At 39.7% G+C, this 14713-nt stretch overlaps 1 protein-coding gene across 1 annotated transcript; it reads left to right on the forward strand.

Moving 5' to 3' along the window:
• The first annotated feature begins 8170 nt into the window (after positions 1–8170).
• LOC131830438 (isocitrate dehydrogenase [NAD] subunit beta, mitochondrial-like) lies at positions 8171–8981 on the forward strand. The gene is made up of 2 exons (XM_059172673.1): positions 8171–8521; positions 8840–8981. Exons 1-2 carry the CDS (start codon positions 8192–8194, stop codon positions 8918–8920), a joined length of 411 nt encoding a protein of 136 aa, XP_059028656.1. The 5' UTR covers positions 8171–8191; the 3' UTR covers positions 8921–8981.
• Positions 8982–14713: the final 5732 nt, after the last annotated feature.

Genomic DNA, 14713 nt, shown 5'->3' on the forward strand with positions numbered 1-14713 from the left:
GAAGTTCTGTGAATAAAATTAGAGCAGGCCAGGTGACTTAGAGCTAAAATCTGGATCTCAAGTTTTACATAATGGGCTGTGGAGGACCCCTAGCTCTTCCAAAAAGGGAAGGCTTTTTTCCCCCAAATTAAGTAACTGAATGGTTTAGGACTTCCTACACTGCTGCTTACTGACAGAGGCTCTGTGAAGGGCTGGATCTTACCAAAATTATGTTATTAAAGTGTTTCTCTAGAATTAAGGGCTCTGGAACTATGCTCCCCAGCCAATTACTTGAAGGAGGCATGAAACCAGATGGCTGAAAAAGAAGAAAGCATCTCAATTTTCAGGGCACAAGGGGCTCTAATAATCTAGAGAAGATAAGTGCTACCTCGGCCAGTTTACTCTTCGTTTTCATGGTCAGGGAGCAAGGATAAAAATAATGTCGCCTCAGGGAGTATTCTTTCCTCTCCCAGACTTGGCAAGAAAGAAAATCATTTTTTTCAAGTTCGTTCTTAGAACAGACCAAAATGTTAAAATTTGAATTGTTTGGATATTACCCATCTCTTGTGCCTCCATTCATATCAGGCATATTCAAAACATTTTAAATTTTTTCCAGTCTTTTCTACCTATGCTGTGGATATTTGTAAAAAGTGGTCATAACCAGATAATTTTCAATATGTTTTCAATATAGTGGTTTTTAGACCCTCACTCTAAATTGGGCTATAAGTTAGATAAAAGCCATTACCAAGTTTTGTCTTAGTGGCTGTTAGCTTCCAAATATTTGAGTTACCTGATGTGTGAGAAAATGGGGCTATCTGATACTGCCACCCAGACTTGGGATAAGTTTAACATTGAGGTTAAACATTTAGGTATCTCTTAACATTGAGGTTTAACATTGAGGTATCTCTTTTGAAAAGTAGAACCTATGCAAGGATCGTGTAATAAAGATTTCTAGTAATAAAGACTTCAGCCCTACCGGTGGGGGGGTCATATCTAGCATTACTTCTGTGACCAAGAGCTGCTGCTCTCCACTTGAAAGCAAGCAAGAAAAAAAAAAATGATGAAAGTCAGGAATTTTTTAAGATGGTGGAAACTATCCTATGAGATTAAAATAATAAACATTTATTAACATAAATGGTAATAATAATAATATACTAATAAAGTGGAAATAAAACAGTACTTACTGTTGAAATGAATACCTTAACAGAATTTAGAAATAAGATAATAAGATTTGCCATTTTGTATCAATGATACTTGTTTAAAATGCAGTTTCTACATTTGTTATATCTTTTCACCACTTTCAACTTTTTATTATACTTAACTTTATCTTGTTTGAAAAGCTGAGGGGCGCTTGGGTGGCTCAGTGGGTTAGGCCTCTGCCTTCAGCTTGGGTCATGATCTCAGGGTCCTGGGATCAAGCCCCGCATCGGGCTCTCTGCTCAGCAGGGAGCCTGCCTCCCTTCCTCTCTCTCTGCCTGCCTCTCTGCCTACTTGTGATTTCTGTCTGTCAAATAAATAAATAAAATTTTTAAAAAAGGAAAGAAAAGATGAGCAAATACTTTAATTGTGGAAACTGTTAATCTATATGCCATGGTCAGGGCCACCTGGGTGGCTCAGCTGGTTAGGCATCTGACTTCAGCTCAAGTCATGATCTCAGCATCCTGGGATTGAGCCCTGTCAGTGTCCCTGCTCAATGGAGAGTCTCGCTTCTTCTCCTCCTCCTCCTCCTCCCCCACTTTTTTTCCCCTCTCTCTCCCCCCCATCTCCCTCAAATAAATAAATAAACAAATTAATTAAAATTCCATGGTTAACCTAGCTTTAATTCCCAAAAGTTCGATTATTTGCAATATATAATATTATGCAATTTATAATATGTAATATAAAATGTAGTAAAAAATAGTCTCAGGGATCTTCTTATACATTGAGGCAACTTGCCTCTCTCCATCACAAAGTAATCTTGTAATACAGAGGTATTACAAAATATCCCAAACCGCCTCTTTGTTTTCCAGAGAAAGCCAGTTATGACTTCATAAGCCATGCAGTCAGTTCTCCAGGAGGTGGTGATAAAGGGACGAATGTAAATGGTGGTCTTGGCAACCTTATTCCATTGAGGGATGAAGAGACTTTTTTTTTTTTTTTTAATTTTCTGGCAATTTCATTTAGTAAAAAGCATAATTAGCAGTACAACATAAAGGAATTTGGTCTAAAATATCTCAGATATATATAGACAGCAAGAAAAATATCTAGTCCAGGAATGGCCAGGACCCAAAAGAGCCAATCTGCCACTTAAAAAGTCATTACTGAAAACAGTAAATATCAGGATAAGGAGGATTTGATTATATGCCCTTATATGACATTAGAACATTATTGGAGGCACTGTTAATAGCTGGAGAGTGTATGAGGTTAACTTAAAGGGCAGTGAAAGGCAAGAGGAAAGGGGGATAGTCCCAATTTCGCTGCCAGCACCTGGGGGAAGGAGGGTACAGGGAAAAGAAACAGGCTGAAGAAAGGTGGATACTGTTACTAAAATTCCAGCTGAATGAGAACAGAACCAGTACCCCCACAGTAACTCAGGGCCAGTAAACAAGGCAGAAAAGGGAAGCTAAGGGAATTCACATAACATCCTAAAAGTACAGCATAACTGCCATAGTTGGAAAGGATATGATGGGGAAGAAACTCGAAGAACTCTAGAGGCAAGCATGTTAAATATAATTGATTTCTCGGCTTAATTCCAAGAAAGAGGATGCAGAAGAGAAGAGGAGTGGGATGTAAATGTCTTACTGTGGGTAACTTAGATGAGTAGAAATTACAAGCAAATAATGATTGCCGTTATTAAGTCTTTGTTAAAGAAAAACTGCATTATAATGTAATATGATTAAATCCTTGTCAGCAATACGGAAAGCTAGGCATCTGGGTGGCACAGTCGGTTAAGCATCTGCCTTTGGCTCAGGTCATGATCCCAGGGTCCCGGGATCAAGCTCCATGTCATGGGCTCTCTGCTGAGCGGAGAGCCTGCTTCTCCCTCTCTCTGCCTGCCTCTCTGCCTACTTGTGATCTCTCTCTCTCTCTGTCCAATAAATAAATAAAATCTTAAAAAAAAAAATAGGAAAGAAAACTTCTAAGTACTGCCGTAGTCTTAGGTGGTAACACTTTTCTTCAGACCACCTCACCATGCTCACAAGTCTCAGACTGTCCCTTCCAAGAAAGTTGCCAGGCCACTACTCTAGTCAGCATTCACATGATGTCTTCTTGACTGGCCTTTATTTCTGGGATAGTCTAGGCATGAGCAAGGAAAGCTGAATAGAGTAAGAAACTGACTTCCTATGTCCTCACTTACTCCAGAAAGTACATCCACTCACCTCTAGTCCTAAACTTGATCCCACCCACCTTGACAGATTATGGTCTAAGCAGATATTAGTTCTGCAAGAGACACATTGCAGGGCGCCTCTGTGGCTCAGTGGGTTAAGCCTCTGCCTTCCGCTCAGGTCATGATCCCTGTCCTGGGATCGAGCCCTGCATCAGGTTCCCTGCTCAGCGGGGAGCCTGCTTCTCCCTCTGCCACTCCCCCTGCTTGTGTCGTCTCTTTCTCTGTGTAAAATAAATAAAATCTTCAAAAATATAATTTAAGAAAAAAAAAAGAGAGAGAGAGAGAGACTGCTAAGGGAGATACCAAGCAATTTCTCCTTCCTTAGTCTTCATTTGGAAGAGTCAGGCGGGCTTATCTTTACCTTTTCCCTGCCCATTTCCCATTCCCACTAGCATTTATATAACCTTTTTTTCTCTTATGGATACCTCTCCCTTAGGGTCTTTTTTCCCAGATCACTGTGAACTGAAAAGGATTCTAAGCAGGAATATATATGTCTGCACTTTCCAGCTTAATGGCTTGGGCAGCTCCTGCAGCTTCACTGGTCCAGCTGTGAGGCTCACAGTGGTTGGATTAAGTCACCATTTCCTGAGAGGCGGCTCAGAACCCCTTAGCTGTTCAAGGCTGCATTCCAGGGCATTCAGGTCAATATAAGTTATAACAGTATTTGTTTTGACTTCTATTTTTAGGTCATAAATAACCTTAAATGTTCCCCATTAAAACAAGAATATCTGAAAGCTTCCAAGTGCACAGCAGAGGAGTATGTGCTGGAGGTCAGATGAGATTGGGAGCAACGCACCACACTTGCCCACAGAAAGCCTCGACAGTTTTGACTGTTATTTAGGATTAAGTTGCTTTTAATTTTAGTCAGAATATCGACATTTTATAGTCAAGATACAGACCACTTCCTTTACCATAAGGATCTCTCACGTTGCCTTTTTTTTTTTCCCTTCACATGGGGCTTGAACTCATGATCCTGAGATTAAGACCTAAACTGAGATCAAGAGTCAGATGCTTGACCAAATGAGCCACCCAGGTGTCCCTTTCACGTTGCCTTTTTATAGCTACTCTGCTTCCCTCTCATTCACCCCCTTTTACTCTGGGCAACCACCAGTCTGTTCTCCATCTCAAGAATGTTCTATAAATGAAATCACACAGATTATAACCATTTGGGATTCTCTGTTCTCACTCAAAATGATTATCTGGAGATGCATCCAGATTGTGAGATGTATCAATAGTTTGCTTTTTTACTGCTGAGTAGTATCACAGTTTGTTTAACCACTCACCTGTCAAAGGACAACGGCTACTATGAATATTCGTGGTCAGATTTCGGAGTGAACGTGCGTCTTCATCTCTCTGGTATAACTACACAGGAGTGCAGTTGCTGGATGTATTATAATTTCATGTCTAAGTTTTTAAGAAACTACTAAACTGTTTTCCGGAGTGGCTGTATCATTTTACATTCCTATTAGAAATGCACAAATAACCCAGTTTTCTCCATCCTTGCCAGCATTTAATCTTATCACTATTTTAAAAAAATATTTTATTTATTTATTTGACCCAGAGGGAGAGATCACAAGTAGGCAGAGAGGCAGGCAGAGAGAGAGGGGGAAGCAGGCTCCTCACTGAGCAGACAGCCCGATGCAGGACTCAATCCCAGGATCCTAAGATCAAGACCTAAGCCAAAGGCAGAGGCTTAACCCATTGAGCCACCCAGGTGCCCACTATTTTTGTCTTTAATTTTAGTCATTCTGTGTGGTATAGAGTGATGTCCCATGTCATGTGGTTGTAATTCCCATTTCCCTACTGACTTGTTGATGCGAAACATCTTTCTACGTGGTTTTTTTGCCCTTTTATAGGGTCTTCTCACCAAAAACAAATAAGTAAAGGTAACTCCGTGAGGTACGGGTGATAGATGTATGAATTACTTTGATTGTGATAATCATTTCAAAATATGTACATATATCCCATCATCACATCACACCCTTTAGATACCTACAATGTTGTCAATCATACCTCAGAAAAGTGGGCAAACAAACTAAAACATCACCAGACCACAACTAAATTTAGAAATAGTTTCTGCTTCCTCTTTGCTAATTGTGAGCGCAAAAAAGTTAATCGTGATTTTTACTTCTTATACTTTTCCACAGTGCTCTCTACAGAGCTAGTCAAAGTAGGCATACCTGACAAACAGACTTGAGTCAGCAGACAGATTGTCAAAGCACTGAGGGAGTCATCAGAAATTAGAAGCGATGGAAGAGGTTAGATTTGAGAACCATAAAACACCCTTTTTTTTTTTTTTTTTAACCATCAATATTCTGGTTTTACCCTCAGTATTTCAGACTTAAGGATCACGGAAGGGAAACACTGAAGAAAGCTCTGAAGACATTTTCAAAAGATCCTGCATAAGCTAGTCTCTCTCTTCGCTTGCATATTTTCCTCTTTAAGCCGAAGTGGCCTGAAGCTGTACTATTTAATGTTTGTTTGTTTTTTTAGTAATCTCTATTTACTCTCGCAGTCCATTCATACTGTGAGGCAGTTAATTCCTTAACTGACTTGACTGCGCTTTGTTCAAAAGAACTTGTAGCAAATAATATTTTTTCTTGAAGAATAGAGTCATGTCTTACCCAGTAATGGGCGGTTCATATCATGTTTAAGTAATTCCGGTCTCATTTTCCTTCACAGTCCTCTTTATTTTGCTATTTCAGTCTTGGATACTTCACTGGATCCACATCTGACTCCGTTAACTTCCAGCTTCCTTGGGCTCTATTTACGGCACAAATCGGAGAAAAATATGGAGAGAAAGGTAAGGGTTCACCATGAACGTGTGAAATTGATCCTCTTCCTTAATCAATAAAATAGGCTCATTTACGCTTAATGATATAACATGTATTTACTCAGATTTTTGTATTTTTTTCCCTACACCACCAGCTTTTATTTTTTATGTAGTTTGTCACATACTAAGAAAAACATCTATTTTTTACTTAGAGATTGGCTTTATAATATTTCATAATTCTCTTGGTTTCCAATTTTTTAACAGTTGCTGTTAGTTCGCTACAAGGAAAAAGTTGACGAAATAGTCTTGTTCCTTCTCCCACCTCACCCACACCCTGCCTCCCTGTGTTTTCTCTACCACTCAATTTTAGTAAAAAACTATTAATTTTCTTTGTGTTCACCTTCATATGTTAAATATTTTTATACTTCCATCATATAATATGTCAAATTTACTTTTTATCATTTTTTTCCCCAGCCACAGCAACCGAGGTTGTCAACACTGCACTAAACTACTTTTCCTTTCTATCCCAAATTTATGTTAGCTGTATCATTTCTATGTTGTCAGGGCATGTAACATCCATATTCTGTTCTGTAACTCTAATTCCTACCTTGCTTTTATTACTAGTTCTACAGTAAATATTTTTTCAATATTCTCTGCTAATCCAGATGTCATAGAAACCCCAGTCATTTATTGTTTGGCTGAATTAACCCTCTAGCAGTTTCTTGTTCCATTTCTTTGAAAAAGATGGATGGTACTTTGATAGGAATTGCATTAAATGTGTAGATTGCTTTAGGTAGCATAGACATTTTCACAATATTTATTCTTCCAATCCAGGAGCATGGAACATTTTTCCATTTCTTTGTGTCTTCCTCAATTTCTTTCATGAGTACTTTATAGTTTTCTGAGTATAGATTCTGTGCCTCTTTGGTTAGGTTTATTCCTAGGTATCTTATGGTTTGGGGTGCGATTGTAAATGGGATTGACTCCTTAATTTCTCTTTCTTCTGTCTTATTGTTGGTGTAGAGAAATGCAACTGATTTCTGTGCATTGATTTTATATCCTGATACTTTACTGAATTCCTGTACAAGTTCTAGCAGTTTTGGAGTGGAGTCTTTTGCGTTTTCCACATATAGTATCATATCATCTGCGAAGAGTGATAATTTGACTTCTTCTTTGCCGATTTGGATGCCTTTAATTTCCTTTGGTTGTCTGATTGCTGAGGCTAGGACCTCTAGTACTATGTTGAATAGCAGTGGTGATAATGGACATCCCTGCCGTGTTCCTGACCTTAGCGGAAAAGCTTTCGGTTTTTCTCCATTGAGAATGATATTTGCAGTGGGTTTTTCATAGATGGCTTTGATGATATTGAGGTATGTGCCCTCTATCCCTACACTTTGAAGAGTTTTGATCAGGAAGGGATGCTGTACTTTGTCAAATGCTTTTTCAGCATCTATTGAGAGTATCATATGGTTCTTGTTCTTTCTTTTATTGATGTGTTGTATGACATTGATTGATTTGCGGATGTTGAACCAACCTTGCAGCCCTGGAATAAATCCCACTTGGTCGTGGTGAATAATCCTTTTAATGTACTGTTGAATCCCATTGGCTAGTATTTTGGTGAGAATTTTCACATCTGTGTTCATCAAGGATATTGGTCTATAGCTCTCTTTTTTGATGGGATCCTTGTCTGGTTTTGGGATCAAGGTGATGCTGGCCTCATAAAATGAGTTTGGAAGTTTTCCTTCCGTTTCTATTTTTTTGGAACAGTTTCAGGAGAATAGGAATTAGTTCTTCTTTAAATGTTTGGTAGAATTCCCCCAGGAAGCCGTCTGGCCCTGGGCTTTTGTTTGTTTGGAGATTTTTTATGACTGTTTCAATCTCCTTACTGGTTATGGGTCTGTTCAGGCTTTCTATTTCTTCCTGGTTTAGTTGTGGTTGTTTATATGTTTCTAGGAATGCATCCATTTCTTCCAGATTGTCAAATTTGTTGGCGTAGAGTTGCTCATAGTATGTTCTTATAATAGTTTGTATTTCTTTGGTGTTAGTTGTACCCCAAAATCAAGTTTGAGACAATGATCATAGACAACTGCTGCATGCAACTGGTGCAGAATCCTTACCAGTTTGATGTGCTAGTGATGCCCAATCTCTATGGGAACATTATCGACAGTCTGGCTGCTGGTTTGGTTGGGGGAGCTGGTGTGGTCCCTGGTGAGAGCTACAGTGCAGAGTACGCAGTCTTTGAGACGGGAGCCTGGCACCCATTTGCCCAGGCAGTGGGCAGGAACATTGCCAACCCCACAGCCATGCTGCTCTCTGCTTCCAACATGCTGTGGCTTTTGAATCTCAAGTATCATTCCAACATGATTGTGGATGCGGTGAAGAAGGTGATCAAAGTTGGCAAGGTGCGGACTCGAGACATGGGCGGCTACAGCACCACAACCGACTTCATCAAGTCTGTCATCGGCCACCTACACCCCCATGGGGGCTAGACCCCTTTATTCCCTCCAACCTCACAAGGACCATACTACCTACACCTCCCTTCAGTACAGTGGACCAGAGAAGAGTTCTTAAACCTTTAGACTATAATCATCTGGGCGGAGCCTAGGTTGTCCTGGGGCTGGCTTCCTTAGGGAACGGTGTTATTCGGTGGGGGTGGGGGATGGGGGAGAGGTTAGGGATGGGGCCTAGGCCACAGGGATGATGGCAATTCTCCCCTACAGGTTCGAACTTCTGATATGGGTGGCTATGCCACCTGCCAGGACTTCACTGAGGCGGTCATTGGTGCTCTGCCTCAACCATAGGTCCCACCCATAACCATGTAAGGTGTTCAATAAAAACACATTATTGACTCTTGGAAAAAAAAAAAAACAACTCTAGCAGTTTCTTTAAGAAGGTCTCATAGGAACAATATACAGTATTTTTTGAATCTTACAAGTGCATCCTTGAGGGGTAGCGTGACCAGATATAAGATGATTGGCTCATGGTGATCTCCAGGTGCTGCTTTGGAGAAATATTATGTCAGATTGCTGTTCCCTTTATAATTTCTTTTTAACCCTAGAAATACGTTTTTTCTTTATCTTTAAAATCCAGTAGCATTAGTTGATAATGCCTCTGTATTAACATTTTAGGTCATTTTCCCCTGACACACAGTGCACCCTGTAGCTACATGGATTTAAATCTTATATTTCAGGAAGTTTTTATTTATGTCTTTCTATTCTTGTTTGCTTCTTTTTTTTTTTTTTTTTAACTTATTTCTTTAAAGTCTCTGCCGGTTCATTTGTTGAACCTTGACTATTTTAAACATAAAGATATGTAGATATACTCTACTGACCTTTTTAATGCTTTTAAGTTTGTCATTCTATTTTGTTTTCTTTTCTCATTGTTATCCCTGTATTTCACACTGTGTCTTCTTCAGGGTCCACCCTCTCTAGAGAAGTTTTTCAAATTTGATCAAAAAAGCTTATTTTTCCCCCCTTTCTGAATATGGCTAGCTCTTTTTTTTTTTTTTTAACTTTCTGCTTCCCTATTTCTGTTTGTTCACTTAGTTCGCACATTTCTACCTTGTAGTCTTTTCATTGATGAAATTATGTCATTGTTATTTCACTTAATGATAAAGTAGATGACCGTAATTTTCATTTACTCCGTGGCAACACCTTCCATATGAGTGTGGTTTATCTGCTGGAAAGTTCTGCTACTCTCATCCTTCTCTTCATTATATTTACATCTATCCTGTAAGACTCTGATATTTATTAATCATTTTAAAATAAGTTGGATTTTCCTAGGCTGATCAGGAAAGAACAGACAGACTGCTTCCTGCAGCTATCACTCATCTCTGTGGTTCTTGGTGTAGCTCCCTCCCTCTAGTTCTCTGAACCAAACCAGATACAAGAGAGTTTGTGCCACCATTTTCCTGTTTTGGACGCCGCACAGATTACTATAGTCAAAGGTAGTAGCTTTTACGACAGAACTTAGTCTGAATGTGAGTGCTTCAGAAAATGTGCATGTGCTGGTGTTTTTGTTGTTGTTTTAAAGATTTTATTTATTTGGCAGAGAGAGATCACAAGTAGGCATACAGACAGGCGGGGGGGGGGGACAGGCTCCCTGCTGAGCAGAGAGCCCAATGAGGGACTCGATCCCAGGCCCCTGAGATCATGACCTGAGCTGAAGGCAGAGGCTTAACCCACTGAGCCACCCAGGCGCCCCTACTTACCTATTATTTTAATATTTTCCATTCTCCTAAACCGTGAACCTATCTCTCTCTCTCTGTAAAGAACTGTTCGTTAAGCAGTCAGCTCTGTATTTTTAGTACTCATTCATTCATACATGCACACATGCATGTGAGCTCAGTTAATCTGAGGCTTACGTTTTCCTAGCATTATCCTTGTATATATCTTCATTATAAGGGATCTTGGCCATCTTTTGTATATGACCTTTTAATATTAAAACTCATGAAAAAGACTGCTGTAAACTAGCAATCTAGTTAATCACAATGATGCATACATGACTAGAATTTTCCACCCTATAGTCCACCTCCCTCTTGTAGATACTCAGGCAACTGAACCATTGCCATCAGTAAATTTTATGAAGTCTTATTTCTCCTATTTCATATCTGATATACCCAGTTTTGTCTTCCTTAATGCAAATCTATGATAATGCCATTTATATTCAAGATATTTTATATGCAAAGGTAAGAAAGAAGAAAGAATATTAATAGTGTTATCCGATATATAAAAATGGGGTCATGTTTATTTTACCAATAATATTTAAATGCATTGATTCTATTGTGATATGTTTTCCTTAATAATTGTAAAGCTTAGTCGGGAACACATCTTAGATAAAAATATCTTGTTAGAATTAAAGAAGAAGAATCATAAATTTATTTTTTAAATGAATACTTTTTAAATTTCCACATTGCATTAGACTCACTGCTGAGATTGTAAGAGTTACGTTTGTTCTCTGAAGTCTTTTTTTTATTATCAATTCACTTCTGTGCAAAATAAATTCTCGGTAAGTACTCTCAGAAATATCCAGAATGGCTTTTCTATTTCTTTCTTCTGCTTAATTTTTGCTTAACTTTAGCCGGAGGGTCTAATAGACAATCATTGCCAAAGCGAAAGTTAAAAATTAACTCTGAATTAGTTTGCAACCTGCCTGCTACCAAGAGATTTGCAAAGTTATAACTTGTTCTGCTCCTGGGAGCTGAGTTAATTATGGCAAATCACACTAATTAAATTATTCACTAGGTCTTTATTAAAAACAAATCTATTATGTTATAGAATGCATTGTGGATTTGCCTTCCGACTCCGAGCTTGTCGTTCCCTGTGCTATGAAACGCCGATGTAGACATTTAGTTTAAGAGAGAACACGAAACATATGGTGAAGCTGCAGGTTTCTCTTGCTTTTGTTGAGGTCCCCAGGCCCTGAATTTAATTCCCATTTACCGCACGCCTGGTTTGCCCAAATCCTGCGGGTCACATCCTGACACCCCAGAGGTTAAAGATAAAAACCCGATGTAAGAAATGTGCATAGATAATTACAGCCTAAGGCAAACAAAAATATATATGATCGGAAGATAAAGAAAAAAAGATGGACTCTGGCAGGATTGGGAAAACTTGACAGAAGTGGAGAAAGAAGAGTGAAGCTGGGTCTCCAAGGAGCAGGACTTCATTATGCTGAGCTGGGGAGCAGCAAGAAAGGGCATTTGAGATGGGTGGCATCTCACATGTAAGACACGGGGGAAGAAGGTACATAGCCTGTTCAGAGAGCATACAAGTTAAGTAAAGGAGCAGAAGTCTTGAGGGGCATGGCGACCCTGGATTCTCCAGTGCAACGCTTGATATGTTTTTGATTTAGCTACTTGTTGAATTGCTTCAGTCAGACTTGCCAGGCACAGGGGCAGCTCTGAGCTTGCCTCTGATTTGGGCCACTTGAGCAGGAGTTCCTGGTCGTGAGAAGACACTGTACTACACCTCTCGCTCCAGCATGGGGATAGAGACAGTGATCTGACATGCAAGCACCTGTGCGCGCGCGCACACACACACACACACACACACACACACATACACACACTCACACTTCTGGGAGGTCTCAGCATATGGTCAAGTCCGTCTGGGTTACAATCTTGCTCTGCCCTCTCACTAGTTATGCGAACTTGGACAATTTACTTAACCCTTCCTAGGGCTTACTTCCTCCTTGAAAAAGGACCATGATAATATAATATCTGCTTTGCAGGAGTGTTGTGAGAATTAAATGCACATAGGAGGCTGCATTATACGGAACCTTTGTGTAATTTAGAGAATTTCGACTCCCCTCTCCAGGCAGACACAACCCTTCAACAGAGGGCTCATACGAATGAGTGGAGATGAAGACGATTTCATTCCCTTGGTGCCTTCACCCAAGGCATCCCTGTGCCAGGCACAACCTGCACAACTGTACACAGAAACCCTGAGAAGGACTTAGCCTAATACTATTATAACCGGACCTCAGTAAACATTGGCCATCATTATAATTATTAGGTGGAAAACGAATGCAAAGCGCAGCATCGAGGGTTAGTTGGAGACTATCTGGGTAAGTAAGTCATGACAAGAGACCGCTGTATTCCCAATGCACCCCTAAGTCTTTGAAAAGTGTTCAAAATCCAGAATCCAGAATCAGAAAGCATACCAATGGGCATCCACTGATGTGTGACTCTTTGCCCACTAGATGGTGCTGTCCTTCAATGTAGGCACAGCTCAGCTCCATTTAGGAAAAAAATGTCCTTTATTTACCAATAACTCAGTCCGTAGCCAGGTGGTATCCGTCTCCCACTGGCTTCCTTCAGCTCTTTGCGGAGGAGGTGTTCCTTTTCTCTCAATGCATCCGGGCTCCACAATATATTTAAGCACCAATCCACAGAAATGACTTTCACTAGATGGTAGAAAAACAACAGGAGGGGTGTGAGCCGCCATGAAAAAGTCCATTAACTTCCAGACTCTTTGAAGTCAAAACCAGAATTCATCAATAATTAAATGATCACGTAACAGCCTCACTTTAGCATTTGACCGCCTTCGGCATTGTTATAGTAAGAGGGGAGGCAGGACAAGATCATTCAACTGTGTGGTTAGAAAAAGCTCTTCTCCAGACACCCAGTCTCCAAGCCAGGGGAGGAGGATCCTGCCTAGCTTAAGTCCTGAGGCTGTATTTTCATTATTTCTATCTTCCCCTTTTTTTAACGTATCTCATGCTAAGGAAATTGTGAGTTTCACTACCCAAAGATAGGTTTCTGAGAAGCCCTTTGGTTGAACTCATGTATATCACATTATGAGAATGACTTGCTACTTAATAAGTTATTTAATACATTATTTTGTAAAGTGAAAGTTTTCTTTTATTATTGCTGAAGCGCAGTTGGGAATTTACCAGATATGTTTCCATGGTCTTTCCCTTTTTTGTCACTTCTAAGTCTGACAGATTTTGAGGAAAAAATAGGAGACTTCAAGGGCATTTTTTGAAAGATTTCTGCAAACTTTAGAAACAATATAAATGAACTTTTTAGGTAAAGCAAATGGATTGGTTAACAAACTGAAAAGAGCCTTCTGACTCTGCAGTCACGCATTCTGGGCCATGCTGGGCCAGATGTTGTCTGCTCTAGCTGTACATCCATTTGTGAACAGAACACGTCCTATTAAATATGGAACAGAATCTCCATCTCAATTTCAGTGATAAAATATCTGCAAAATTAGAAGAGGGAGGAGAAATAATCAAGTCAGACCATGACATTGTCCTATCTAGAAAGCTCCCATGGCTGCTTCTTGCCTCCTGCAGTGGGGTTCTCTGACTCTGAAACACTTGGCCAAACTCATTCCACAACGTTTGAGGTTACGGCTTTTTGGAAAGCAGGATGTATGAGGATGGGAGGTGGGGTTATAGTGGGGTATGCAAGTTCAATGTTCAGAATATGCACATGGCCTTTGAGATCCTGGATAAGAATGCCAAGCAGCCCAGTTAACACCCAGGAATAAGTCCTTTGTCAATGCTACTGCCCTAGAGGAAGAAATAAAATAAAATATAACGTACCTAGTTCTCAGAATATAATGTTCCCCATGTTCTGACTCCTGCCAAAGACTCCAGCTCATTTGCTACAGCCCCTCAGTGTGTTCTGTGACCTTCCTCCCACATACGCCATTTTCCTACAGTGATGTGCATTTTCTCTGCCGGGGATGCCTGTCCTTTTTTAGGTTATATATATTTTTTTCTTAAAAAATCCTTCTCATCCTTCTCAACTCTGTGATACATTCTTTGTCCCCTCTGAAAACTAAATATCACTTTCTTTTGGCCATCTCTCCATCTTCTTCAACTGAGGAAAAACTGCCTTGGAGATTACCATTGTCCCTGGCACATAGCTAATAAATCCGTGCCCAGTGAATAAATGAATGTAATACCTATTCAGGGAGAAACACACTGCATTTAGGTTGCTCAGAAATAGTAATATAGGATGTAAATCTTATTTAAGGGCTAACCTGTTAGCTTGTTGTTTTTTTTTTAAAGATTAATTAATTTTTTTATTTGACAGGCAGGGATACTCACCACTATACTAATGAGGAGAAACCTTTATTTAT

Source organism: Mustela lutreola, chromosome 4 (genome assembly GCF_030435805.1).
Source record: "Mustela lutreola isolate mMusLut2 chromosome 4, mMusLut2.pri, whole genome shotgun sequence".
NCBI lineage: Eukaryota > Metazoa > Chordata > Mammalia > Carnivora > Mustelidae > Mustela > Mustela lutreola.

What these genes read in the sequence shown, in the direction of transcription:
- LOC131830438 (XM_059172673.1), top strand. Translation starts at nt 8,192, where the DNA reads ATGATCATAGACAACTGCTGCATGCAACTGGTGCAGAATCCTTACCAG. An exon ending in AGGTGATCAAAGTTGGCAAG is followed by an intron (nt 8,522 to 8,839) that starts GTGCGGACTCGA and finishes TCTCCCCTACAG; the next exon opens with GTTCGAACTTCTGATATGGG.